The sequence below is a fragment of the Amblyomma americanum genome, chromosome 7, assembly GCF_052857255.1.
Source record: "Amblyomma americanum isolate KBUSLIRL-KWMA chromosome 7, ASM5285725v1, whole genome shotgun sequence".
In the NCBI taxonomy this organism is placed as follows: Eukaryota; Metazoa; Arthropoda; class Arachnida; order Ixodida; family Ixodidae; genus Amblyomma; species Amblyomma americanum.
In genome coordinates, this window is record NC_135503.1 from 164,120,402 (window position 1) to 164,147,418 (window position 27,017).

General features: G+C 47.5%; 1 protein-coding gene across 3 annotated transcripts in view; it reads left to right on the top strand.

Moving 5' to 3' along the window:
• The window catches only part of SMC1 (structural maintenance of chromosomes 1), a 146,370-nt gene that overhangs the window by 77,665 nt on the left and 41,688 nt on the right, over nucleotides 1–27,017 (top strand). For all 3 annotated transcript variants that reach the window (XM_077629591.1, XM_077629592.1, XM_077629593.1), the window contains 3 exons: nucleotides 3,994–4,155; nucleotides 11,685–12,756; nucleotides 22,713–22,825. In XM_077629591.1, coding sequence (XP_077485717.1) covers nucleotides 3,994–4,155; nucleotides 11,685–12,756; nucleotides 22,713–22,825 — 1,347 coding nt within the window. The remainder of the gene's footprint in view (nucleotides 1–3,993; nucleotides 4,156–11,684; nucleotides 12,757–22,712; nucleotides 22,826–27,017) is intronic.

Below are 27,017 nucleotides of genomic sequence, written 5' to 3' on the forward strand. Positions count from 1 at the left end.
TGTGGCAAGCTCTTTGTGCACCCACCATTATTGTGTCCAGTGGTTACAAGTGAAAATTTGGTGTTGCATTGGGTAGCTTCGATAAAGAGAGGGGGTGAGCACACACAAGACGAGCGCTTACTTGCACCTGCAGCAGGGAATGGTCTTAGATTAGAGGCATGCGAATATCAGATTTTTGGTTATGAATCATGTAGAATAGCGAAACGCAGCTATGAAAAGAAAGAGATGTATTTACCCTTAAGGCCTGTGAGGCGTTAAAGAGGGGGTGGGTACAAAGGCTAAAAATATAAAGGTGCAAAAGCAAAGAAGGGGATTACAAAGCACACGCATACACTGAACACATAGTGCAGGGCTTTCAAAAAATGCTCAAGGCACATCATCAAGGAAAAAAAAATCGTGAAGCTATGCAGACAGGGGATTTACTATCACGTCTTTGAAAGCAATGGACAGGGGGTTTCATTCTATTCTAGTTTTTGGCAAGGAGGAGTAAGAAAAGATTGGCTGGCGGTTTAACATTGCCAAGCTCCAAGTACTGTGCGAAAGCACTGTTTTTTGCAGGTGGACACCACTGCCTCGTAGCTGAAAGCGCGATTGAGGTGTCCACTGACCCATTGAGCCAGTTATGCACGTCTCCAACTTTTTCGTCGTCAGTGCCAATTTACCCGGCGTATGCCGGTGGCCTATCCTGCAGTGCCGTCTTTCTGCAGCAGTGCTGTTAACACCAATGCGTATTGCTCTAATGCCATGTTTCTGCCGCAATGTTGTCCGCACCAATGCATGCAGCGCACATTTCTCTGTCACTGCTGTCACATAGCTCGAAGCACAAATATTAGTTTTATAGTAGTATTAGTTGGTGAAGACGATGTGCAGTGCATAGCACGAAAGTGTGTTGTAAGGTGTGATCGTACATAAGGTGTGATCGGCTGCAGCAATAGGCTAGTGCTCTCGTGCAGTGGTCAGTGCAGCTAACCTGATAGCGCTGCCGCGGGTTCAAATCCCAGTTGTGGCAATATTTATTTATTTACGGTTTGCCCAAGGCTACCTTCAAGGTAGTGCTTCTCACAAACCGGTGAGTCGATTTGGCCTCGTGAAGTGGTGCTTTCGCACTGAAACAAATTTTCACAGCAGAATCGGGCATGAACTTTATATGTGCGGTGGATACGTGTTGGTAAGTTGGTTCTGAAACAAATTTAGTTTTTAGTGATGGTCTAGTGAAATGGATTTTCTGAAGTAGGCATGAACAGGAAAAAAATAGCAGAAGGTTTAGCATGGCTAAACGCGGAACATCGCAGGGGGCACTTAACCTGCTAATGACATTTGACGTAAAGGCCTTTACCATGAAGACCTTCACACTTAAGGCATTCGCCGAGGTGTATATACCTGCCGCAAAGCAGGCTTCAGGGATGTCGTAAAATGTGCCTAGTATGAATTTTGTGGCTCTTTCTTGCTATGCATTTGTCCGGGATGCATTTATTGCCGAGTAAATTGTATTTAAAAATCCTTCCACCAGTCGGCTGAAAAAGGGCGAATTGCCAACAATCTGAAAGGAATGGCAATGGCCTCTGTAATCTGCAAAAAAATTCGTTAAGCGTTGTAAAAAATTCACTGATGATTGCTTCGTCGGTGAGTGTGATGAAAACACACATGTGCGGCAGCTGCCATGCGCAGACAATCCTCGAGCTCTGACAATCGTGCTAAAATTCTTCCTGAGGCCTGCGTTTTTTGTTGGCTTCATCAGCCGGAGCATTCTTGCTGGCTTGCGCCATTCCCGGATAGTTTTTACGCTGTTTCCCTTCTGCCCAGTTCTCCATTCTGCAGCACATATTAAATGGCAAGGAATTTCATTTTTGCATCACAGCTTCTTCGCCTAGCAATCAACGTCATGTTGAGCGTGAACAGTGCACACCATACAGGTATGACGCTGCAATCGAAACTTTGGACTAAATGCGGAGGTGCTTTATGGCGTCGCCGCATTCTGTACGGTTGTTGCGAGAGGCTGCCTGCAGGATGACATTGTAAAATACTGTGTTAGCATAGTGTGGTTTATGAGTGGTTGTGAGCATAGCGTGGTTATGCCCCATAAGTGACTGAGGCTATGAGGGACGCCGTAGTGAAGAGGTCATACTACAGCGCATTCTGCTACCGTTAACTACTTCTGGGGGGATTCACCTGGACACACGTAGATGGCCCCGAGGAGTGCACACCTGCCACTGCGCAGGTACAGCTGGGCGTATGCAGAAACGGATTGCGCTCACTAATAACTCGATTCTTTTTCTCTTCTACACATTGATGTTCTGTTCAGACATAGTTACAGGAAACGGCAAAAGATGGCATGTGGTGGTGCGTAATTTTTCTTTGTATATAAGTTGTACCCATGATAAAGCTGCAAAAAAAAAAAACAGCTACTTATACCTTGGAAAATACTTAGTATATCAATGCTGAAATGCTGATTAATACCAAAGATATATGTTCATCTCTGTTGTGCTTGTTATTCACTCAGTCAGTCTTCACAGGTCAACTGCCCATAGACTGGAAAAATGGGTAGGTCGTTCCAGTCTACAAATCAGGTAACAAGAACTTGCCGCTTAATTACCGTCCCATCTCTCTAACTAGTATTCCCTGCAAAATCATGGAACATGTGATCTGTACCCCCATCATGGCATTCCTTGATCCGAACAACTTTTTCCATCCTCCTGCTCAGCACGGGTTTCGCCAGGGTTATTCCTGCGAGACCTAACTTGCTACATTCATTCATGATCTGCATGCTAACCTTGATTCCAATCTACAAACTGACATCGTATTTTTAGATTTCGCCAAAGCCTTTGATAAAGCACCCCATAAACGCCTGCCGATAAAACCTTCTCGATTAAATTTACATCCCTATATTTTGAAGTGGATTGAAGAGTTTTTGACTCCGTTAACAATAAGAACTCTGACTCACTATTAGTAACGTTGGGCATCCCACAGGGATCTGTGCTTGGCCCACTACTGTTTCTCATATGCATTAATGGTCTGCCTTCAAACGTAACATCTAACATACGCATGTTCTTTGACGACTGTGTACTTTATCGTGTGATTCTCACCAACGCTGACCAATCTTCTCTTCAAAATGATCTTAATGCTGTTCAGGAAGCGGTGTAATAAGTGGCTGATGGAACTTAACTCATATACATGTAATCTTTTGTCCATCAGCCGTCGCTGTAATCCTCTCATCTTCTCTTACGTAATATCCGAAGTTCCCGTACAACTAGTTCAGTCATACAAGTATCTAGGCATAAACATTTTCTAGCGATCTTTCTTGGAGGTTGCATGTTACTAACATAATATCGTCAGCAAACAAGACGCTAGGCTTCCTCAAGCGCCATCTTCACCTTGCTCCCCAACATTTAAAGTTATTAGCTTACAAATCATTCATCAGGTCAAAACTAGAATTTGCATCGCCCTTTTGGAATCCTCATCAAGCTTACCTCATCAGTGCCCTTGAATCTGTTCAAAATCGCGCTGCTCGCTTCATTCATTTATCGTACTCTCATGACATTAGCGTTTCCACCTTGAAAGCGGCATTCGGTTTACCGTCTCTATCACTCCATCGTCGCATTTCCAGCTTATCTTTATTTCATAAAATCTTCAATAGCCATATGCATATTCTTCCCCCAGCACGCATATCTCATCTCACCAGCCATCACCTACAAGTTGCCCGTCCACGCTCACGCACCGTCACTTTTTCTAATCCCTTCTTTCCTCGTGCAGCCGCAGACTGAAACGGCCTTCCAAACAATGTTGGCATCATCACTTGCCCAGGTCTTTTCGCTGAAAATGTAAAAACTTTCCTGTTAGTATGAATTTGTGCTTTTATTTCTTGCCACCCCTTATGTAACACCCCTTTTTTGGGGCCTTTAAGGTAATAAAATGAAATGTCCGTGCCAAGGGCTTGTGTGCCAGAAAGCCTTTTTGGCTGCTCCAGAGTGACTGCTCAGTCCCCTCTGCCTGCAGGTCCATCATGCAGCCCAAAAACGTCAAGCTTCTGTATGACGTGCTGCAGTACGATCCCCCGGCCATCAAGCGAGCTGTGCTCTACGCCACCAACAATGCCCTGGTCTGCGAGACTGCCGACGATGCTAGCCGTGTGGCTTACGACCTGGGGGACAACAAAAGGCAAGCATAACGACTAACGACTAAAACCGCAATAGACACAGGATGGAGGCAGGCGACAACACAGGGATATACTTGCAACTGAAAATTTTTTGGAAAACATAATGGCTTTTATAGAAGGTCGCACATGTGACCTACAACTAATACTAAGATGGGATGAGGACATAAAAAAGTGCCCTGTGTTGTGCCTGCCTCCGTCTTGTGTCTGTTGCGGTTTTAGTCATTGTCTCCCCAACTGGCCTGCAACTTTGCTCTCCTTAGTTAAAAGGCAAGCCATCTCATTCTAGGCTTTAAACTGACACTTGTTCTCCTACTTGGCAGCCATTCAGAGTTATTAAAAATGCTTTCCTTTCCCACTGCTAGTGTTTGCTCTCAGTGGTTGGCTTCATTTCCGTGTTTGCTCCTGAATCCCTCTCCTGGTTGATGGGCAGTTGGCGTTAGCAACACGCCACTTCACAGGTGCAACAGGCGCTTGTGAATTTACATGCACTTCTCAAAGGGTGCCACATTTTTTGAAAAAGGCAGATTCCCAGAGCTTGCATGTACTTGTGTACTTGCATGACACGTGTAAGGGCCGCACCTTTTTTTCCAGATTTGAGGGCCAATTTTCAGGGTATGGGCCCGTACATGTGATTTCCGAAAAAAAAAAAGTTTTTTAAAAGTAAAATTACACCAATCAGGAAATGAGCGGCATTTATTCTACATTCAATCGTCACTCGTGGTGTATTGCGACCCTGAGCTGGTGCAATGCTCTGGTGCATGCTCTTCCACAAGAAGTCGCGCAGCATGTCCGCTGTCAACGCGTAGCCGTTGTTCCGCGCTTGCATCACTTAGCAGAGCAGCTCTTCTTCCAGTTCGGGAAACTTGCACGGCTTGCCTCGGAAAGCACACTTCTGTAGCTTGTGTGCATCCTTCTGGTTTCACCATTGTCAGAAGCACTTCTCGGCCACGTCGAATTTCCTGCCTGCCGCACGCTTGCCGTGTTCAAGAGCAAACTCCCAGCCGTGTAGTTATTAAGGTGCTTGCCCATCGTGCTAAATGCAATGCTCGGCTGCAGTAGTCGAAAGCCACAACTACCGTGAACACGCTGCCATAAGTCCCGTGCCTTTGATAGCCACAAAAGGCTGGAGCTGCTGACACTGATGCCCATATGGATAGCGGGAGCTCGCAGCAGAGGAAAATGTTGATGAATGATGATGAGCCGCGGCCTCGGGCGCCACCCGTGGGCAGCACATGGAAGCTCTTGTGCACATGCATCGCCTCCGCGATAAAGAGTGCTGTTGCTCACAGCTGGAGCTGATTGCGGAGGCTGCAGCACGTGCATTTCGAAGGCTACTCCCGTGTGGATCGTGTATAGTTTGGGTGCGGCCCTTACAGGGATATTATTCTTTTTTAAATATTTCCTTGGGAAAAACGGTGTGGCCTACACACGGGTGCGATCCTTACACGCATTTATAGGGTACATTTTTTTTTTGTTCATCGTGAATGTGAAAACTGGACAATATATGAGCATCTTCTTTGCTCGGCCAGCCTAGCACAGTATAGTATTTCTGGCTCATGGCAGTACACAATACAGTGTGAATTTAGCCATGGACTTCACCTGCAAAAAAGATGTGTGAAGAAAATGCAAGGAGCAAACCAGAGCAAGCTGTGCAGGTACATAGAGGGCAGTCATTTGTGCCATGTACAGGCCACAGACCTGTCTAGAGCACTCCAACTCTGAGCTGTCTGCGCTCCGCAGTGCGCAGAGCGACGTCTAGTGCAGCACCTGGTTCGAGATAGTACATCTCTTAAGTATGGTCTGAGCATCACACATGCACTATCTCGGAGCAGGCACTGCCACTAGACGCCACTCTGCGTGCTGCGGAGTGCAGACAGCTCAGAGTTGGAGTGCTCTAGACAGGTCTGTGGTCGACTGTACTAGGGTGTAGGAAGCATACAAATAGTTGCAGTGTTGTTTTGTAATACTTGCTTTGCAGTGCTATTACTTAAAGTAAATGTGTTGGTTCTGTCGATTTGATATAAAACACTACAGTGTTGCATGTTCATTTCTAAACAAAATTTAATGCGAGTTATTGTTTATTCAATTGTCAGTGCCAGCTGAACGATGTCATATCTGCTGCGAAAAGCCATCGTCATGGGGTGACACAGCCAGTGCCATTATCTTGTTGTCTCAAGCAAACTGATGCATTGAATGCCAGAATATCTTGCAACCACAAGCAATGGTGGGTGCCGTATATAATCGCGTAATGAACCCACCTTTTTTTTTTTTTCAGAAAAGTTTACTTAAATTTGGGGGGAGGATTCATTACGCGGTAAAAACTTCCAACAGATTTATTTGGGAGAGTCGAAATTTTACTTCATGCACTCGCCCTCCTGTCCGTCTGGCCCTCTATTTGTCATCAACAAAAACGTGTGGTCAGACATGTTCGTGTTGCCCAAGGAGGAAGGAAAACACGAGAGGCCTTTCGTATTCCCAGCGCATTGGCGAATTGTGGCGGATGTAACGTCAAAATTCAGGCTTAAAAAGTCTGGCCACTAGAACCGTTGTCGTTGTTGCTATGAAAACTCCGGCCACTAGCAACGATGTACGGCGTCATTGTTGCTAGTGTCCCGAGTGCCTGAGTGTGTTTCTTGGTGGCGGTGGATGGGCTTGCGGCATGTTGTGTTCGGCCTTACGTGTTGAAGTCTACATGCTTCGCATCATGACGTTACGCACGCATCTAGGATTGTTTTTAAATGTGGTGAATTGTTGTTGATTTGGTATTTTCTTCGTCAAACTTGGTGTGGTGAAGTGGAGCCATCGATGCATTGAAATGACGTCGCGAAAGGTGGCACTCCGGAATCGTGCTTCGATGCCGAAGAAACGTTGATTGTTTTGATTGGTGGACTTAAGTCCCTCGCCAAACAGCACAGAAACAAGAAGCCGCTCTCGGCAATGCTGAGCTGTGTTTCGAAGACCACACGGTGTATGGTAGTCCCGAGAAGGATGGTGCGCTGCGCAAAGCGGTGGTCAATATCGTCTTCCTCGGCCTGGCGTTGGAAATTGGTTCACTGCACCCGTGCGCCAGTTTGTGTGTAGGTGTGTGTTTACGGGGAGGTAGGTGCAGGAGTATTGCAGTGAGTGACATGGTTTCGAGATATCTTCTTTCACGAAGCACTTGAACAATCTAGCGTCCACGAGGTCCCTGCTCGTCATGCGTTCTGGGTGCTGGAATTTGATCACAACAGCGCATTTGATCCTAGCTGATCTTTCACGGCCAATTTCTGCGTTGATATTTCAAACTGCTGACATGTGTCACAGCTGATTAATTAAAAAGTAACAACTTGTGTCTTTTGTATTGGCGGTGTGCTGTTGGTGCAGTGGCGCGGAAGTTTTGGTTGACAAGAATAGATTTGCTCCCAAGTCCAGGTACAAAATCAATCATAGTCGACAACCGATTTTTCAGATTCTCTAGGGACTGTGAAAACGACCAAAAGATCTGGCAGTCCGGAAAATCAAATTTCACCGAAAAAGTCACGAACTTATTACTAATATTCCAGAGGAAGGGGTCAGTTGTATTGCACACATTCTAAAACTCTTGATGACTAAATTTCGCCGCGCGACATCTGCACAGATGACGGGCGGCGACCGCTTTTACGAGCTCGGCCTGACTGCTGCACTCGGCATGTCGCCGATGAACACGCGGGTTGGGACAAAATCTGAACGGAAAAGCGAACACGCTGCTTCAAAAACTGTGCTGCGCCCGCAATGCGATGGGCCCGGAACTAGAAAGTGAAGATGGCAAAGTAATAAGAACCAAGAAACAGCCAAAGCAAGTGCTCTGTCTGCGTTGGCCTTCGTCATTGGGCCTAGCTACCAGAGCCAAAATCTGCATTGTATCCGGCGATGTGCACTTTGCGGTGGCTTGCGAATAATGGCAGGCATCTTGCCTGTTATCGAAACAGCAGTTGCTTACGGTTTTACGATAAAAAAGTCAGGGTTGCGGTGCATTTTGTCGCGGGTACGTAGACCTCGCTTTGAAATGCACCGCCATTTCCTCCTGCGCTCGCAGTCTCCATCAGGTCGTATGCCTCCCATGCGCTTTGCTGCTGCCTCTCTCTGTATTTGAGACGAAACACTTGGCACAGATGAGTTCCGCGAACTCTGACTACTGTTCAAATTCGTGCGGCGGAAGAAATTCAAGACCAGTACGAATTCGAAACCACGCCGGTGCAATGTGCCGACTCACGCAGAATTTCAGCATCTCAAGCTAAGGGGCTCACTTTGAGCTTGAATTTCGTTTCGTTTGATCAAGATTTCGATCTCTCCTGCAGTTTGATTTAATGAGGTTCCTCCGTACACTATATATGGCGGCTTGGGTATTGGCGGCGAGTGGTTGCCATTTTAGTGCTCTATTGCTTCCATTCCGCCGAAAAGTGGTTGTTTGTCTCTCCGAAGCCTGCTTCGAGCACGTGGGCCATCTTGGTCATGGACGTTGTGACGTCATCATAAGCTGCCCATCGGATTGTGAGCAAACTGCCCAGCATGGCAGTTCAATTTAATGATTAGTTGCGAGAGATTCCTCAGGAACAACATAGGTCTCACAAGCCGCACCGATGGAGGGCAGTTGAGCGTAGCTTAACCGCTGCACCTCTGTGCCTGGAGCGGAATCAAGATTCCCAGGTATCTGTGAATGTAAAGAATGACCAATTGTACCACAGTACTACTCTAAAATGATGCAATGACACGTAAACTTGCATCATATGACATATCAACCAAAGTAAGCATGTTCAGGCCAAGCAACAGCGTAGAAAGTCAGGACAACCCATGCGAAACAGGACTAACGGTGCTAGCACACGATAGTTCATGGTTAACCCCAAGCGAAACTGCCCGTGATTTTTTTGCTTGCAAGTGTATGCCTTGCTCTAACGCTGAGTGTGAATTACTTACCATGTCTACTAGAAATTCGGTTCATAAAATGAGGCGCGCGGTTACGCGGTCACAGGTCTTACCAGGGACAGAAATAAACCAAGAGATGTTGATGTTATTTGGAGAGCAGTACAACCTTTTCTTTTTTAGCGCATCGTGCAATGCAAGGCGGAGCGAGCGATGATTCAGACAAAGGTGCTTAAGGTGCTGCTTTATATTCATGGTAAGACAACAGTGGTAGCCTTGCCCACCACATTGCGGCACCGCTTTCCTATACCGCAGTTCCAGAGAAAACATGATATATAAAGAAGATATGACTGTACTAAGCTACTCACTGCGTGAATAAAAATATTCCACACCAACGCCGCCAACAGGCTTTGATTTGGCAGTGGAATTTCGCAAAAGCATTTTTTGCAGTGCAGCCAATTCTATGAAACCTCACTGAGCTGAAATCTGACTTCGTTCCGGCAGAGAAGGTCTAGAACTTGGGAATTCAACAGCCTTACCAGGTGTAATTTCTACGTGTTTTACTCTACACTCTGATCATTCGAGAGACTCTGGTCTGATAATGAAAATGTTGACTGCGGTCCCACGGTTCCCGTTGGACTGGCAGCCACCCACACGGCCCGGCCAGTGGCCCCTTGTTATCGCACTATACAGGATGTTTTACCAAAACTTTACGCAATTTTTAAAAAAGTTTTTTGAGTTGAAGAGCGCTTTTTTCGGTGGTGTAGTACATCACGACGACAAAGAAGGTGTGCTGCACCTGTGTTTCGTGTTCGCCTCGTGTACCTCCAGAGTGCAGAAACTAGATCTTCCCCTGGATCTTCACCCTAAGAAGTCGCGCTTTAAAATGGGAATTCATAATGGACGGCATAGGCAAAAGTGTTAGCCCTGAGTATGGTTTGGGCCACCACCCTCGCCCTCAAATAGTGAATTCTGCCCTCCCTCTCCCTAACCTCGTCATGTCTTCCCTCCCTTGGCCTCACCTCATCATGTCTTCCCTCCCTTGCCATCACCTCACCATGTCTTTCCTCCCTCACCTCACCGAGTGAAATCCTCATGAGCTGAGGGTGAGGACACTCTCATGAGGGTTCGCTGTCGTGAGGATGCCCATCTCTGTCCAGGGTGACACAATTCTTGTTTAGATGAAGTTCGCTTACTCGACACACTGAAAATGCACTTAAAAGTACAGCAAGCTCCCCATGTAAACAAACCGGTGCAGCAGCGCCCGAGATTTCTGCACTTTCTGCCTCACGTGCTTCGCCGGCGCGGGCCTTCCCTCACCCCACTACCCCTAATCTAGTACACCATGGCCGTAAATGGCAGTCGTGAAAATATACATGTTCCTGTGAGGTGCGGGACGGTTCCTCAGCGAAGTCCAAAATATCGCACAAGTTATTGGAGTCCGAAAAATCGGTCGGCTACTGTACCTCATAACTTTGAGAGCAGCCATCCCTCCCAAGCTGCTGGAAATCCGTTTATCTTGGCAGACAGGTAAATTTCACAAAGCACAGGTGCGATGGAGGAGCCAGTGCATATCCCCTCCTTCTGCGCATAGAATTCATTCTTTAAGGAGATAGCTGTGGAATTGAGATAAAATTAAAGGAGAGTGATAAAGTTGTAGGTGCTTAGACCGGTGGAGCTCTGGAAGCTGATTTTGCTGGTCTTCTCCTGGACAGTTTCTAGTTGGTGGCCTTGTGGAACAGAGTAGTAAAGGTCTTCCACGTCAATGGAAAAGGCTGTCTTGGCAGAGTTGAGACTCAGGAGAGCACTGACTGCTTCCATGGAACTTTTTATTTATTTTATTTATTTATTTATTTATTTATCACTATACCCACAGCGCCGTGAGGCATTACAGTGGGGGGGCAAGACAACTCAAACACAGTTGAAAAAGCAGGAATACCAAGAAAGGGTGTTCAAGGGGCAGGCACCTCAGCTCTGCTGCAGGTACTTGCTCACTTCAGCTTGCCATGTTGCCTTTGGGCCCCAAACGTCTCGGACGGGCAAAGGCGCAACATTTGTGTCGTGTAGTTGCACACCTTACGCCTTTGGATATAAGGACCCGATTCTCAAAGGCCTTTGCGGTGCCCGTGTGACAGGGGTATAAGAGGAGGGACAGGTCGCACGGCCATCACCGCCAACCACAAGGTCACAGCAAAGGAATGTGTCGGCAGTGTGATCAGAGCACTTGCAAGGGGACGGAATGATAGCAGAACCAAAATTCAAGACAGGTGCATTGTCCCCGTCACACACGAGGTGTTTGGTTTGATAGACATGCTGAGGTGACTCGCAGGCTTGTAGCATCGGCAAGATGTGCAAAATGCCGTTTGCTGCTGGCAAAGAAAAAAAGCAGAAGGACCACTTTCACACTTTCATCACAAAAATTGCAGGGGGCGCTTCAACTCCGCGTTAAGAACGTGACGCATAGTGTTAATGACTTAATGCCCGTATGTGCGGAATTGGTCATTCTCAACTTTACATTGAGAGGACATAGTAGTAGCGCCAAAAAAAAACGGACGATAGAGGTAGACAACAGCTGACTTTATTCATGAAAGTATCACGCATTTATAGGTGACAATCAGGTGCCAAGAACAATGAAATCGCAATGTGGTCGCAGGTATGATGCGGTGGCGCTGGACGGCACGTACTACCAGAAGAACGGCTTCATTTCGGGTGGCAGCACAGACCTGGCCAAGCGGGCGCGCCGCTGGGATGACAAGGCTTTCCATACGCTCAAGGCACGCAAGGAGAAGCTCACCGAGGAGCTTAAGGAGATGATGAAGCGCACCCGCAAGGAGTCGGACCTGACGACTCTGCAGTCGCAGATTCGGGGCCTGGAGACTCGCGTGCGCTACTCGGTGACGGACCGGGACAACATCCGCAACAAGAGCATGGCCAACCTGGAGAAGGAGATAGCACGGCTGGAGCAGGAGCTCAGTCGCCAGGAGCCTCTGCTCAAGAAGCTTGAGGAGGAGATGCGCACACGCGAAGCCCAGGTGGACGAGCTGCGCGAGGCCCAGAACGGCATCGAGGACCGGGTGTTTGCTGACTTCTGCGCCAGCATTGGTGTTGACAACATCCGGCAGTACGAGGAGCGGGAGCTGCGCGCCACCCAGGAGCGGGACAAGAAGAAGCTCGAGTTCGAGAACCAGAAGAGCCGCATTGTGAACAGGCTCGAGTATGAGCGCTCCAAAAACACAGGCGAGAACGTCCGCAAGTGGCAGAAGACGGTCGAGGACGATGAACAGGAGCTGGAGTCTCTGCGACAGGCTGAGCAGGCACAGATGCACTCCATTGACGAGCAGATGCAGGCACTGGAGAAGCTCAAGAGCAGCAAGATCAGCAAGAAGCAGGAGCTGGACGCTGCCGAGGAGAGTATGGGGGAGATCCGTAAGCGGCTGACGACCGTGCAGAAGGACATTGCAGCGGTGCAGAAGGTTTTGACAGCACTGGAGGCCCGCCAGGAGCAGCGGCGGCAGGACCGCCACAGCGTCTTCCAGACCTGCAAGCTAGAGCAGATCCCCCTGCGGCTGGCACGCGGAAGCCTCGATGACCTGGACGCCACAGCTCCAGCAGATGAGGCAGGCGACGACACATCCTCCGCGGCCCAGGCCAGCATCACTCGTGTGTATGAGCGTGAGGGCAACATCCAGGTGGACTACTCCGTTCTGCCCGATGAACTCACTGAGGTGAGCCTTACACTGCAGATATTGCAAAAAAAATGGCCAAAAATTGATTTTTAATAGTTGTATCCGCTTACATGCCTTGTTTTTTTATGCTGTCCAAAGTTTTAACAGCATACTGGGCTGTTATGCCTGCGATTTGCTTGGCCCAGAGCGCACTGCTGGAATCGACCGAGAACTACCCTTAAAAAATCGTCTCATGAACTGCAGCAGCTGTGCATTGTGGGAAAACGGTTGAACCATGGGCCTTTTTCTCCATTATGGTTTTCTGCCCTAATTTCAGAAAGAAGGTGTTAAATTATGCGATTAAATATGGTATACAGTTGAACCTCTATGTAACGAACCTCTATGTAACGAATTCCTGGATTTTACGAAATTTTTCAATTCCCCAGCACATCCCCCATTGAAGCCCATGTATAGGCGACCTCCATGTAACGAACTCGTTGCGGCAGTTGACCTTGATGTAACGAATCCGTGGCTCTGATCATCGAGCTGTATCTTGTAATGTTTTGCCCGAAATTTGACCGGGCAGTGCGCAACTTTAATGAATATTGTTTAAGTAAGTTTTTATATTAAAAGGTAAAGTAGACCGCGAGCAGAACGCTTGCAATCGCAGCAAACAAGCAGACCTCAGTGATGATGATGATGTTGAGCGCCGCTATCGCCGCTCCGTGGCAAGCGTAGCAACTTTTAAGCTTTCATTTTGTAGCTTGACACTAGGTGGCACTACTATGACAAATTTTTCGTGGTGTTGCGGCGCAGTTATGGTAAGCCTTCTTCGTCAGCGTGTTGACGTGTGTGTGTTGGTGTGTGTTTACGGTGTCGGTTCGTTACGATGAGTTCTGCTGTGAGGAAACGCAAAGTTTTGTTGCTTGAAGATAAGCTCTCGATTTTGAATGCGGTTACCGCCGGCGAAAAAAAGAAGGATGTCGCTGCCCGCTTCAATATACCAGCCAGCTCCCTGTCAACCATTCTTGCTGCAGAACAAAGCATCCGCAGTGCGATGTAGTCGGGCACAAGCGCCCAGAAGAAAAGACTGAAGACGTCGACGTATGCTGATGTGGACAACGCCGTGTTTGCATGGTTTTTGGACAGACGAGCACAAAACGTGCCCATAAGTGGCGCGATTTTGCAGCAGAAAGCCATAGATTTTGCTTGTATCCTGGGCCACAACGACTTCAAAGCGAGTAACAGCTGGCTACAAGGATTTAAAAGCCGGCACGGTGTCGTCGGAAAAGTGGTATCTGGCGAGTCTGCCTCCGCAGACAGCGATGCTGCTGCCTCGTGGGTGGCCAAGAAGCTTCCCGGCATTTTCAGCCACTATGAAGCTGCCGACATTTATAATGCTGATGAGACGGCCCTGTTTTTTTAAATGTTACCGAGCCGCACGTTCTCACTGAAAGGAGAAGACTGCCGCGGTGGAAAGCAAATTAAACTCCGCGTGACGGTTTTGCTTTGCGCCAACACTGATGCCAGCGACAAGCGAATCCTGTTTGTTATTTTCCGCAATGCCCGATCCGGATGTTTTAAAGGAACAGGGCGGATGCCAGTAAAATATGTGGCAAACTCCAAAGCTTGGATGTCGCGGGCAATTTTTTACGACTGGCTGAAGGAGCTCAACCAAGATGTCAAGCGACAAGTTCGCAGCATTTGCCACCTAACTGCACTTCTCTGGTACAGCCCTTAGACAAATGGGTTATTAACAGCTTTAAATGCTGTTACCGGCATCGATTGATACAGAAGATGCTCCTGGACATCCGCCTTGAATGGCCAACAAAAGTGGATATCTACCAAGCAATCGAATTGCTTGCTGCGTCGTGGCAAGAGGTCGGATCACAAGTGATCACCAATTGCTTCGCCAAGGCTCAGGTAAATAAGGCCATTCAAGCTACAGTCACTGAAGACGAACCTTCAAGCCCACCCGAGGTCGCAGAAGCGTGGGATGAACTACGCATGAACGGTGGGGTGCCCGACGGTGTCGAGCTGTGCAACTTTTTGTTCGTGGACAACGGCGCCGTGGCTACGGAAGAGATGACTGATGCGGCACTTGTCGAAACCGTTAAAGATAGCCTTGAAGGTGACGGTTCGTCAGAGCCTGATACGTTTTGTGCTGTTCCCACCGCGAGGGAACTGATGGACGCGGTGGACGTTCTGCGCCATTTCGTCGGCTCGCAGGACGATGAAGCAGCCATGGATGCCTTAGTTTCCTTGGAGCGCCGAGTAGTGGCTTCGATCGGGCAAAAACAGCAAGCGAAAATTACGCAGTTTTTCTCTATTAAATAAATTCTTTGAATGGCGAGTTCACTTGAATTGATATCTGTCGAATTTTTATTTCGTTTTGGCATAATCCTTACCAGTCTTAACCCAAAACTGCATGTAACGAAAACCTGGATATAACGAAAAATTGCGAACTTTTTTCAATTTCGTTATATCCAGGTTTGACTGTACCAAGAAATGTTTGCTGAAAGTTGTGTCACGCCTTAATGGTGGTGGCATAGCCAGAGCACCTATGCATCTGATTGGTTCTCCAAATCATGACGCTTGTGAAAGAGAAGTTTATTGTGGTAAAAAAAAATTCTGGCCCCAGTGTTCACCACGTTACACCGGGTCTTCCACAGGGTAGCGTACTAGGGCAGTTGTTTTTAATTTATATCACTGATTTTGTAGATGTTGTCTCGTGAACTTCGCATGTATGACTGAGTCATTTTTAAGGAAATATCATTGAGTGGATTCTGAACTAGAGAATAGTACAAAAACTTCTTGTGAATGCACATACATGCGCTGGTGTTTGAAAATGTTTGGTGCAGTCAGCTGATTTACTCGTCTACTCATGACTGCCCTCATTGGCTCGAATGTGCTGTTGACAAATCAGACAGCCTTTCTTTTTTAAATCCATTCAGGGTCTAATGTTTTTTGTGGACAGTAGCTTGGTTTAAGCTAGTTGGTAAGTGTTTTTCGAAAACATAGCACAAAAAAAGACATTGACGACGCAGACGTGGATGGGACAAGCGCTAACTTGCAACTTTATTTTAGGAAAAGCCACCACGTTGAATATGTAGGAGCCAGTCACCACTATCAGTCAAGAGCGTGTTTAAAGAAGCGCACAATCAAAAGAACAGTGCGTGAAAATAAGGAAAGCGCAGTGCCGGTAGACAAACGAACAAAAAGAAGACAACGCCTACTCAAACTTAATCAGTGCTAAAGTACCTTTTTTTTTAAGGTTGTCGTAAAAGTTTACAGGTAACAAATAATGCGGCTAAAATGAAGAAAATAAACAATGCAGATTGAGTAAAAAGAAAAAGATGACTGGAGTGTACAAGGCTCCTACGCAAAACAAACACGACATTTAAAGCTATCCCGAGTAACAAGAAACAAGAATGTGCAAGGCTCCATGGTGAAAGAGACGAAATGACCACGGGCGAATGGGATATGCACTTACAAGGGATGAGGATAACAAGGGAAGTAAAAGCTAATACAGTGCCAAGGAATAAAAGCATAAAAACGGGAAAGAAATGTGAAACCGTTTCAGTTCACCACAACAGGAACGGGTGCTTGTGGAAAGCACTCTTGAAGATATGGTTAAAGGGACACTGAGGAGAAATTGAAGTTGGCTTGTATCCATAAAATACCAGCTCCTGATCACAAAAACGCCACTCTTCCTGAAAACAAAGCTCTTGTAATGTAGAAAATAGCAAGAACCAAAATACAGGTATCGCCGCCACAGGCCAATCTCGCAAGTACAAGCGTGATGACTTCCTAGGACAAGAGGCGCCACCTTGGAGGAATTTTCCTTACTTCATGGACATCGCAAATCTCTGAGGCTTGCAAAGGAAGGTTGCGCACCGCACCGCTACATGCCAGAAATCACGGAGGCTCCGTTTACGTCACGTTTCACGTCACTCCGTTCTGTGTCGTCATAAGAGTTCTCCGTGTCGTCATAAGAGTTCTCGAGTTTGAATCGGAGCAGCGGGAAAAGATTTTTCAACTTCGAATCCAAATTTCTTTGAAATAAATGCATCTTTCGCTCCCGGACAAGCGTCAACAAAGCCATGAAATGCCGAACTATCAGATATTGCTAAGAAAAAAATTGTGATAGGGTTCTCCTCAGTGTCCCTTTAACACCTACAGGTAGCCATCCAGGAATTGAACCTCACTGTCAAGCAAATTAATAGAGGGCATGCCGACGCACTTCTGCCCAGCCTTGCTTATAGAATAAGCCTCGGTGACTTCATGCTCCGTTATTCCTTTAGCTGATCTGAAGAATTCTGTGCTATCTATTTTTGGATAGCATCCGTTGCCTTGCTCTGTTTTACATGCGTTGCAATGGTCGGCAAGGTTACTTCTTGATTTATTACATACGCATAATCTACGTTCTCTCTGTGATGCATCTTCCTGTCTGCCCAACGTAATAACGCCCGCAGCTGATAGGAATTCTGCACACACAGTTCGCCTTGCATTCCGTGAAAATCATGTTTCATCATGCAGTCATCTCGTTTTATTCTCTCTCTTGATACAGACCTCGGAAAGTTTGCATGAGGCACAGAAAACAACTTGAACGTTACAATGCACTACCAGCTTCTTGAAATTGCATAAAAAACCTGTGAAAATATGGCATTGCCTGGACTGGAGTCTTGCTTTTGTTTTCTTCTCTTCCCTGCTCACTACATTGCTCCTTTGAGGCTTTCAGATTTTGCAGTTTTGGCAAGATGGCAAAGCCACCTTATCACACTGGAATCCAGCCAGATTCTGGTGGTGCAAATAAGTGGTCACATTTTGAAATGTGGGTTTGCTATTGATCAGGTGTCTTCCACTGCTCTTGGAGCTGGCTATCCCATCTTCAACTAGGCGCTGTCTGTCCTTTTCCTTTGCTCTTGCCACCGTTTGATGACAAATGCGATTACCGTATTTACACGATTGTAAGTAGAATCGAATGTAAGTCAACCGCCCCACTTCATTTCTGAAAAAAAAAAAAAAAACTTGGAGGCCATTTACCCTTGGCCTTTAATAATAGAACGCGATAGCACTATCCTGTGGCCTCTGCTTATCACCAGTCGCTTTTGGCTGCCGCACGCGGAAGCGCCCGTGGACACATTCCAAAACTAAAATGTATTAGTCATTGGACTACTTGTCCACACTTGTGATCGTCCTCACTAGCGCTGCCGTCGTGATCGCTGCTGCAATCCCACAGCTCGTCATTCTAACATCGTCGTGCAGCGAAATCCCGCACTCACAACAGCCACATCACGACATCGCGTGGAACAGCTGAAAATTTTGCCCCACTGCAGCTGCCACGCCTGTATCACCCGTTGCAAACGTTCGACTTGTGGCCCGGCGCGCAGTTCATTTCTTCAGCGTGAAGAATGGCAGCCATCCTGAATGTAGCCGTGAATAAGCGCCAGTCGCTTACCATACCCGCAGCACGAATGACGAAGCACTACATTAAAAACTTGTGAAACGCGGCCGGCAGTAGTCGAATGCGTCAGAGCCAAAGAGAAACTACGCGTGAGCGGTGCCGGCTGTTTAGGCGGCTACCGACACTCCCCGGCGCCGCTGCGGTTCCGAGTGGGGGTGCCGCCGCGATTGGAACGGGTCCTTCCATCAACTATGGATGCTCCCTTGAGCGCCGGGTGCGTGGTTGAAAGTAAACAAAAAAAAACTTGGACGGCGCCTATTAAGAGTAGAACAACGCGAATGCGTTATCGGGCCGCCGCCGCTTATCAGCAAATGCAATCTGCGACCACGTGTGGGGAGTGGGCTGGTGCCGGTTTGCTGCTTATCAACAGCCATCATTGGCGGCCTCACGCGGGGTAGGGATGCCAGTTCTGCGCGTTGGCATAGCAGCTGCTCAAGGCCAATGCCAAGAGCGATGCGATGGAGCTGCGCAGCAAAAATGCAGCCATGCTGTAGCATGGCTAATATTTCGTTTGTCTCGCCTTTATTCATGGTGTGATGCTTTGGTTTCGATTTTAAGTCGACACCCCCCACTTCGGATTTTCAGATTTTGAAAAATAGGTTGACTTACAATCGGGTAAATGTGGTAATACTTACCTTTGCACGGGGAGCTCGTACGCGAACATGGGTCCTTTTTCTAAAGTGTATTCCTCATTTCAGGGAAAATGACAGTGTTTCCCAGAACGGTGATGACTTCTGCCCTTTTCGACAACTTTTTGTTTGCGGTAGGCCAATACGCGCCCTTAGCGATAGGCCAATGTACGCAATGGCCGCTAGCATCCAAGAGCAATTTAGGCGGTTGCAAGAGGCAGGATTTCCTGTATATGTTAAACTAGTAGTGTGAAAGCCATCTGCAAAAACTGAAAGCCTCAAAGGATCGCAGTGAAAACTATCGGAATGATTGCGTATCGTCATTACAGTGCTATGCCCAGACATTTGTCCCACTTGGTCTGTCAGTATTCGGCAGTGCTACCACCGGTAACTTGTTTTGAGCAACAAATATTTAGTATGTTTCGCAGATTATTCACTGCTCCATGATTTCGATGTATTGCTTTAATAGTGTCTTTGCAACTTTTGTTTGGGGTTCTTCCATGGAACTCATGCAGCATGATTACCTTTTCCGACCTATTAGCATGGGTGGGCTAGGTTTAGCCCCTCTATATGTGCAAGAGGCAAGATATCCCGTAGACGTTATACTAACAGTGTGTGAAAGCCCTCTGCAAAAAGTGAAAGCCTGAAAGGATCACTATAGTGAGCAGGGAATAGAAGAAAACAAAAGCAAGACTCTTGTCTAGGGAGTGCCATATTTTCGCAGGTTTTTCACATAATTTCAAGAAGCTGGCAGCGCGTTTTAACATTCAAGTCATTTTCTCTGCCCCATGCAAACTTTCCAAGGCCTGCACCAAGAAAGGAAAAAAAAAAACGGGATGACTGCATTGCATAGGACTTCCAAATATAAGTATCTCAGCATTGTATTTATCACTAACATGCCCTGGGCAAAACATATTAATTTCGTTTGTACTAAAGCACTAAAAATGCTTGAGTATTTGAGGAGAACGTTAGCTGATGCACCAAAAGAAACTAAGTTATTAATGCACCAATCCTTAATTTGTCCCATAATTGAATACACGTCTCCTGTCTGGGACCCTCATAAACAATGTGAAATTGACCAAATCGAGAGCATGCAGAGGAAAGCAATCAGGTCCATATGTCCTCGGTATGATTGCCGTTTTTCACCTTGTTGTGGCTTGTCCGCTTTGAATCTAACACTCCTGTAGTTCTCGCACTGCATCACCAATCCGCTTTATCATGTCACACCTAATGTCTGTCTTACCCCCGATAATGCCAGGAATCTTTGCAGTGTTCGTTCATTCTTCAAAGCTGCCACCAGGCCACTTTATCACATTGTGGATGCAAGCCTGACCAGACCAGATTTATCTCGATTGATCGCATCCAGGGAGAGCTGATTCTATGTTGTTCCAGAATGTTCTAGTAACTTTGCACGCTTTATCTCAAAAGTTCGCCATCAGCATTAAATTGAGCACTGCCGACAGTGGCGGGCCATTCCCTGTTTGACGACCGCCGAGCACGCGTGTTGCTACGCCGCCACCGAGTGATCCAGTCCATTGTGGGCGCAAGTCAGTCCAAATAAAGAGTTTTGTTTAGATAGCATTTTATCAGCCTTCCTGCTCTCCGGACTGCAGTCACCACTTCGTGACAATGTTAAGCCATACTTCGCTTGTACTAATAATTTCAAACACAGTTTTTTTCCTCATACTATTGAACATTGGAACTTAATTCCTGGTGTAACACGGGTTCTACCATTAAACTCATTTTTAACAGCTATCGGTGCCACATGATGTTTTCTTTTGTGTTGCGTTGAATGTGCATTGCTTCAATTTATTAGTTGCAGCCTATCTGTCACATTGTTCGCGCTATATATGCAAACATGTTAGATTAGCGTATATATACTCTCGTAATGAACCCACTTTTTTTCCACAAATGTTGACAGCAGTTTGGCAGGGGGGTGTTATTACGCGGGAAAAAGTGTTTCAACAGATTTTTTTGGAAGGGTCAAAATTTGATATCATGCCTCCGTCCGTCCTTCCGTCATCAACAAACGCACGCGGTCAGACGTGTTTGTGCCACGGGCGTTTAGCATCGTTCACTTTGACGCAATCCGACAAATTTGTGGTAGCCGACAGTGCTGGCTAATCGTGGCAAGGTAACAGGAACATGCTCAACACTGGCCCTGAGGTTAAAAAAAACACACAGGACTGTTACGAGGGTCTAACGTGAATGTTTAAGCCTTAGCTAAGAGCACCTCTGCCAAGTTGGCAGAGCCCGCCGTGCCCGCCCCCCTTCTCTCTTTCCCTGGCAGGAGCTCTCCTCAAAAGATAAACAAGTGGTGATGTTTTCGGTGGGCAGCATTTTGGGATGCTTCCAAGGTAAGCACTGAGGAACTGGGTGCAATAAGCTAAAGGCTGAAAAGAAAGTAAATTATGTACGACAGAAGTGGGGGGGCAGGCTCATTATGCAAGTGGGTTTGTTACGCGAGTATATACAGTAAGTCTGTTTGTGTGTGTGTTGTACCCTGCCGTTTTTACATGAATTGTTAACCTCACTCTTGCAATAGCTCCAATAGGGGCTGCAGTATGTAAAAATAAATTTAAAAATTAAGTTTGAGTAGGCGTTTTCTCGTTTTTGTTCATTTGTCCCCCCAGCACCGTGCTTTTCTTATTTTACACTCGTTGTTCTTTTTAATGTCTTTTCGTTGGGCTTGCTCATCAGCTGATTGTGGTGATCGGCTTCTATATATTCGACGTGCTGGCTTTTCCTAAAATAAAGCTGCAAGTTACTTGGTTCCTGTCCCATCCACATCTGTGTCGTCAGTGCCTTTTTTGCACTATGTTTTCTAAAAGCTCTTTCTGGACCTCATAATTGGTTGTGAAACTGCACAGATTACTATCATCTGACTGCTTGCTTTTCAGGGCTCAATATTTTTGCCTGAAAGGATGGAGGATATGTGTACAGACTTAAGAATGTTCACTGCTTAGTACTGGATACAAGATCTACAACTCAATGGGTACAAGTATGTTACCGCCTGATTATTGTCCAGATACCTTCAAATGAAAGCCATGCACGTTGCCCAAAGGCCGGTCTAAGAAAACTGCACTGGAGCTCAGGACCTGGAGATGTAGTCAGTTGGAGCCAGCTGAAATGTGCCAAATCCTGTCATGCAGACAAAGACAAGTCCTCTTGTCGAAATGTTGGCAAGCATCCCCTCCCTTGCTCACCTTATGCATGTCAAGCCATTAGAAGAAATCATTCCAATGATTTGATCGGTACTGTAGTCGAAATTAATCATGCAAGGTTGCAGGCATGCACGCACACATTGGCCTGCCTTCTCCACCTGATGGCTTCATTATGAAGGTGTTCACACTGATAGTCACAACAAGATTCTTGTTAGAACACTGCGACAATAATGAGGCTGCAGCACAAGAGCTTAGTATATTACTGCTGCGAAGATCACCAGGTTGTTCATTCTCGCATTCCCGTAGCTACTTCCAGTGCTGAAATAAGCTGGTGCATGGGGTTTGTGATATTGTTGAATGACGGCAAGCCAGTGAAGACAGAACATGAAGGCCTGACACAAGCACTGCCACCTGCGCCACTGCCCGCTTCGTCTTCTGCTAGTCTGTGACATTTAATTTTGTCGTTCTCGCAGAAACCAGAATGAGCGCGCAAGACAGCGCTCGGAAAAGAGCGGCCTGTGCCATGAAATATAAATGGCCACCGATGTCTTCTACTTCCCTGCATGTGTTGTCTATACTAATGCAGAACACGCTTGAAATTTGTGTACAAGCTTTAGGGTAGCGCTAACAGCGGCTGAGAAGGGGCCAGAAATGATGGCTATCATGGCCTGGTGCCACTTGTTGTCAATACCAACTTTCTCTGTAGACTGTCTTTATGCAAACTCTCACTGATTTATAGATGTCATGTGCTTGCAGCTGGACACGCCCGAGGAGGTAAAGCGGGAGGGCAACCGGCTCAACAAGGAGATTGCCGACATGCAGAGCCACCTGCAGCGCATCCAGGCACCCAACATGCGGGCCATGGAGAAGTATGTTGGTTCTTGTGGGTCCCATTCGGTGGCCACCATGGTGGCACTCTTACCTCCTTGTAGGTGATTGTAGGCTAGCATAAAAGAGCGTACAGAAAGTTCACAAAAGTACAAATTCAAGCCACCTATCTTTGATTTTCTGTGGCTTACACTGCACTGCTCTGTGCTCAGACGATGTCGTCACTCGTGCAAGAAAAGGCTGTTCCTCGGCTGCCAGTAGTAGCTTGGGACCCTGTCCTCCTCACAGCACAGTGCCGGCTGGTGGTTTCGAGAAAAGCAGTGACAAACACTGGAACCTATTGTGTGCTATGTTGATGTAGACTACAATTGAACCTCGATTTAACGAAGTCAGTAAAATCAGCAGTTTCCTTCGTAATACTGAAACTTCACTACATCAAAGCAGTGACAAGCACTGGAACCTATTGTGTGCCATGTTGATGTAGACTACAGCTGAACCTCGATTTAACGAAGTCAGTAAAATCGGCCGTTTCTTTCGTAATACTGAAACTTCACAACATCAAAGTTCGTCTCCTCACATGCTGAATCCGCCAAAAGCACATTGGGGATAACTCGCGGGAAAAGCCGTTATTTGAAATTAAAGAGGCCCTTCTTCCCTTTCTTAGCCAGCCAGCAGCAACTGCGTTGCGTGCATCTTGCTTAGTATGTTTCAAGCTCGTGCGCCGCCTCAGCACGTCTTTCATGTCAACCATCTCGTGGATGATGGGGACGATACACCCATCTTGAGTTTTGGTTTTGGTGTCGTCATCTTCCTCTCGTAAGCGCCCCGAGAACACCGCCGACACGGCGACGCATTATGCCGCTGCTACCGCTGTGACCTGGTGGCCGCCGGCGGCGGCCTTGCGGCGGGCCACGCCACGTCCCCCGCCTTCCCTTCCCCTTACACTCCTTTCTTTCTCCCTTGTTGGCGAGAAGAGTGTCCTCCAATCACCAACCAACGAAATGAAATCATGCCCACCCTGCTCCTCATGTTTTCCTGCTGGGAGCACAAGTGCGTGTCTTTTTGCACATGTGTGCAGCATCGTCTGAGTGAAAAGCATTCGCCAGGTGTCAAGCGCTGTCGCAAATTCGTAATGCGTCCCCGACTGCCGAAGGAGAACGCCATCGCGTGCAGGTTCAAACAAGACAACAAACAAATCAGACAACACAAAACGAAGCCGTATATATAATTTAAAGGAAAAGAGCAAATAAGAAACGAAGACACAAAAGAATAATACACACTTAACACGTGTACAACACTACAGGTTAAAGAAAAGAGTTCACCAGACATTGAGCGTCCCAGGTGAAGTGGGAATGCCTTGTAGACTGGATGGATGCGGATCGATGAACTGCGACGAGTCGCTGGCGTTGCGTCAAAGGAAGCGGCAGAAGAGAGTCAGGTGGTAGTAGGAGCGGAGTGGACCACAGGAAGACGTCGGTAGACTCCCGTCAGCGGCCCCAAGAACTTGGCAGCAGCAGGAGAAGCGTAGCCAGGACCTGTCGACGGTGCCCTGAAACGCCATAAGCTTAATACAGGCTATCCAAGGGAGCCTCTCGGCAGCACGGACCCTCAATCCATCGGCTACCACCTCCAAACTTGCGAGGAACGCAGGAGGCTTGCGTCGGTGATCCAGGGGAGGTCCACGGCATCACGGACCCAACGTCCGATGGCTGCCGCCTCCAGGCTTGAATGACACGACCTCCACTGCGCTGTCTCCCTTCACACGTCGGTTTTCACGTCAGCTCTCCGCTCCTCGTGCTCGCCATGCTCTTCGTCGTCATCGCCTTGCAAACATCATTCGCACGTGCACATGCGCAAAACTAAGCTGGCACGCGCAGCGCTCCACTGTCGACGCACTGCGTTCAAAAATCCTCCGAAAATATGTTGTGCAACTCACATATGCCCCCCCCCCCCCCCCCTTTTCGGAAAAGTTTTTTCACATTGAAAAAACTGCCGTTGGTGCACACAACACTGCTGTTCTCATGGTAAACGGACAAGTTAGGCGCCGCTGAAGTCGCCAAAGGCACCTTACACAGTGACACATGGAAGCACATAGAGACGCACACAGAGGGAACATTGGGCCCAACATTATACATTTGGCACAAGGGGAAATAGAAACCTTACAAATCATTGGACACACACTTTGCACACGGCTGTACCATAAAGGTTAAAATTTACACGCTTAACAACTCATAACCAGAAAACAAAGGGAAATAAAAACAGCTCGCAAACACTCCTAGACTACATTTGCACAGGTAACCATTGCAAACAAATCGGATAGTAGCACTGCACATTGGGCATCACCCTCCGGCAATTTTCAAGCGACTCATGCATTCGGCGCCTACGTTTTCCGAGCCCATGTTGTATTCTACACGAAAGGTATACTCTTGTAATGTTAAAGGGGCACTGAGGAGAAATTTAAGTTGGCTTGTATCGATAGAATACCAGCCCCTGATAACAAAAACGCCACTCTTACTGAAAACAAAGCTCTTGTAAGGTAGAAGATAGCAAGAACCAAAATACAGGTATCGCCACCACAGGCCAATCTCGCAAGTACAAGCGTGATGACGTCATAGGACAAGAGACGCCACCATGGAGGAATTTTCCTCTCTACATGGGGTTGCGAATCTCTGAGGCTGGCAAAGGAAGGTTGCGCAGTTCAATATTGAAATAAGTTTTGTTTTAAAACCGATAGTGCACTTTTATCACACAAGGAAGGCAGACAAAAGACAACCTTAATGTTGGAAGCAAAGAAAACCAATGCTTGGCGGCGCCACAGGCGGCCAGGAGAGTTTCGATTTGTTATGGCGCTTCGCGTCAATGAGCTTTGCGTGCCCCGTGGTTTTGTTTTTGACACGCCTCGATTTACAAGCGCCGAACAGCAGAGGAACTCCAAGTGCCGCTTCAAGTGCTAGTTAACCTTTGAAGGAGCCTGTTAAGGCGGGTCAGATGATCGCCACGGTCGATGACAAACTATATGGCACGATTGTCGGTGATCGTACAAGGCAGTTCGCAGTATAAAGAGCACTTGTGTCTTCGTACGCTTGCCCGGCGAAACGTTCCTGGCTGTGCCAGTCAACTTCAAACTACTTAAGGGGGGACGCGGCTTTCAACTTGCGGAAAATGGTCAAAAAAGCGATTTTTTGAAATATTTATTTTCTGCTTTTACAAGTCATATTTTGTGTGATTACAAATTTTCATCGTCGAAAACCATCGAGAAGTGCACCAAATCATTGTTTTGACGATCAAAGGTGGCGGAAAATTTCTTCCAAGTAGCGAAAAAACGCCGCTTTTCAAGCCCCGATCTCTCGGCAACCGCCCAACGTAGCGTGGCCATCTTGGTCTCTATGGAAAGCGCGTTCCTCCGACTTCAAATTTCCCGCTTCAGCGGTCTCCTCAGAGTGGAAACAAACGCATAAAAAGCAAAAGTTTCACGGTCGCGCGGTGATTTCCGATTGGCTCCGCACGTCCCGTGACAGCAGCGCGCTGCGCAGTTGGTCTCCTTGGCGGGTGTGTCGTCTGCTACGCGTGCCTCTCGACTCTGCGGCTCCGCTGCTCGTCGTGTACGATGGGGTTTAGTCATTTGAGCAGAGAACCTCGGCTCGCCGTGACTGTCTCTTGCGCAGAGCTTAGTTTCGAATACGGATTACGCGGCCGCCATGTTCGTCAGTACGCGCGGAGCATAGTTTCGAAAGCGGCTTTCACTGGCGGTCATGGGTCGGCGACCTCTGAAGTAGAAGACGGCGCGTGCCTATGGCACCCTTAAGCGAAAATCGCCGATGGTGAAGAAGAAGTAGTCGTCTGCTTCAATTACTTCTGATGTGCAGCGCACTGACGAAGTTATGGGCTCGCAGGCGAGTACTTCGTGCGCGGCTACGACTGTTGGTGGCACCGCTCCAGAGCCGGTGCCGAGCACTTCACACGCGGACGAAACATCGTGTGCGAGCATGGGGGACTCTTCTGAACTTTCTACTTCGCGCTCTGCATCACAGGAAGCATCAAGCGATGAAGGCACCGCGCGTGTCGCGGGTTCTCTTGCCACTTCACGCGACGACGCCACGCCGTCCACGAGCACCGGGCGCACCATTCAGGCGCACCTGGAGCCGCGTTTTGTGTCGGAAACATCAAGTGATGAAGGCACCGCGCATGTTGCGGGTCCTCTTGGCACTTCACGCGACGACGCCACACCGTCCA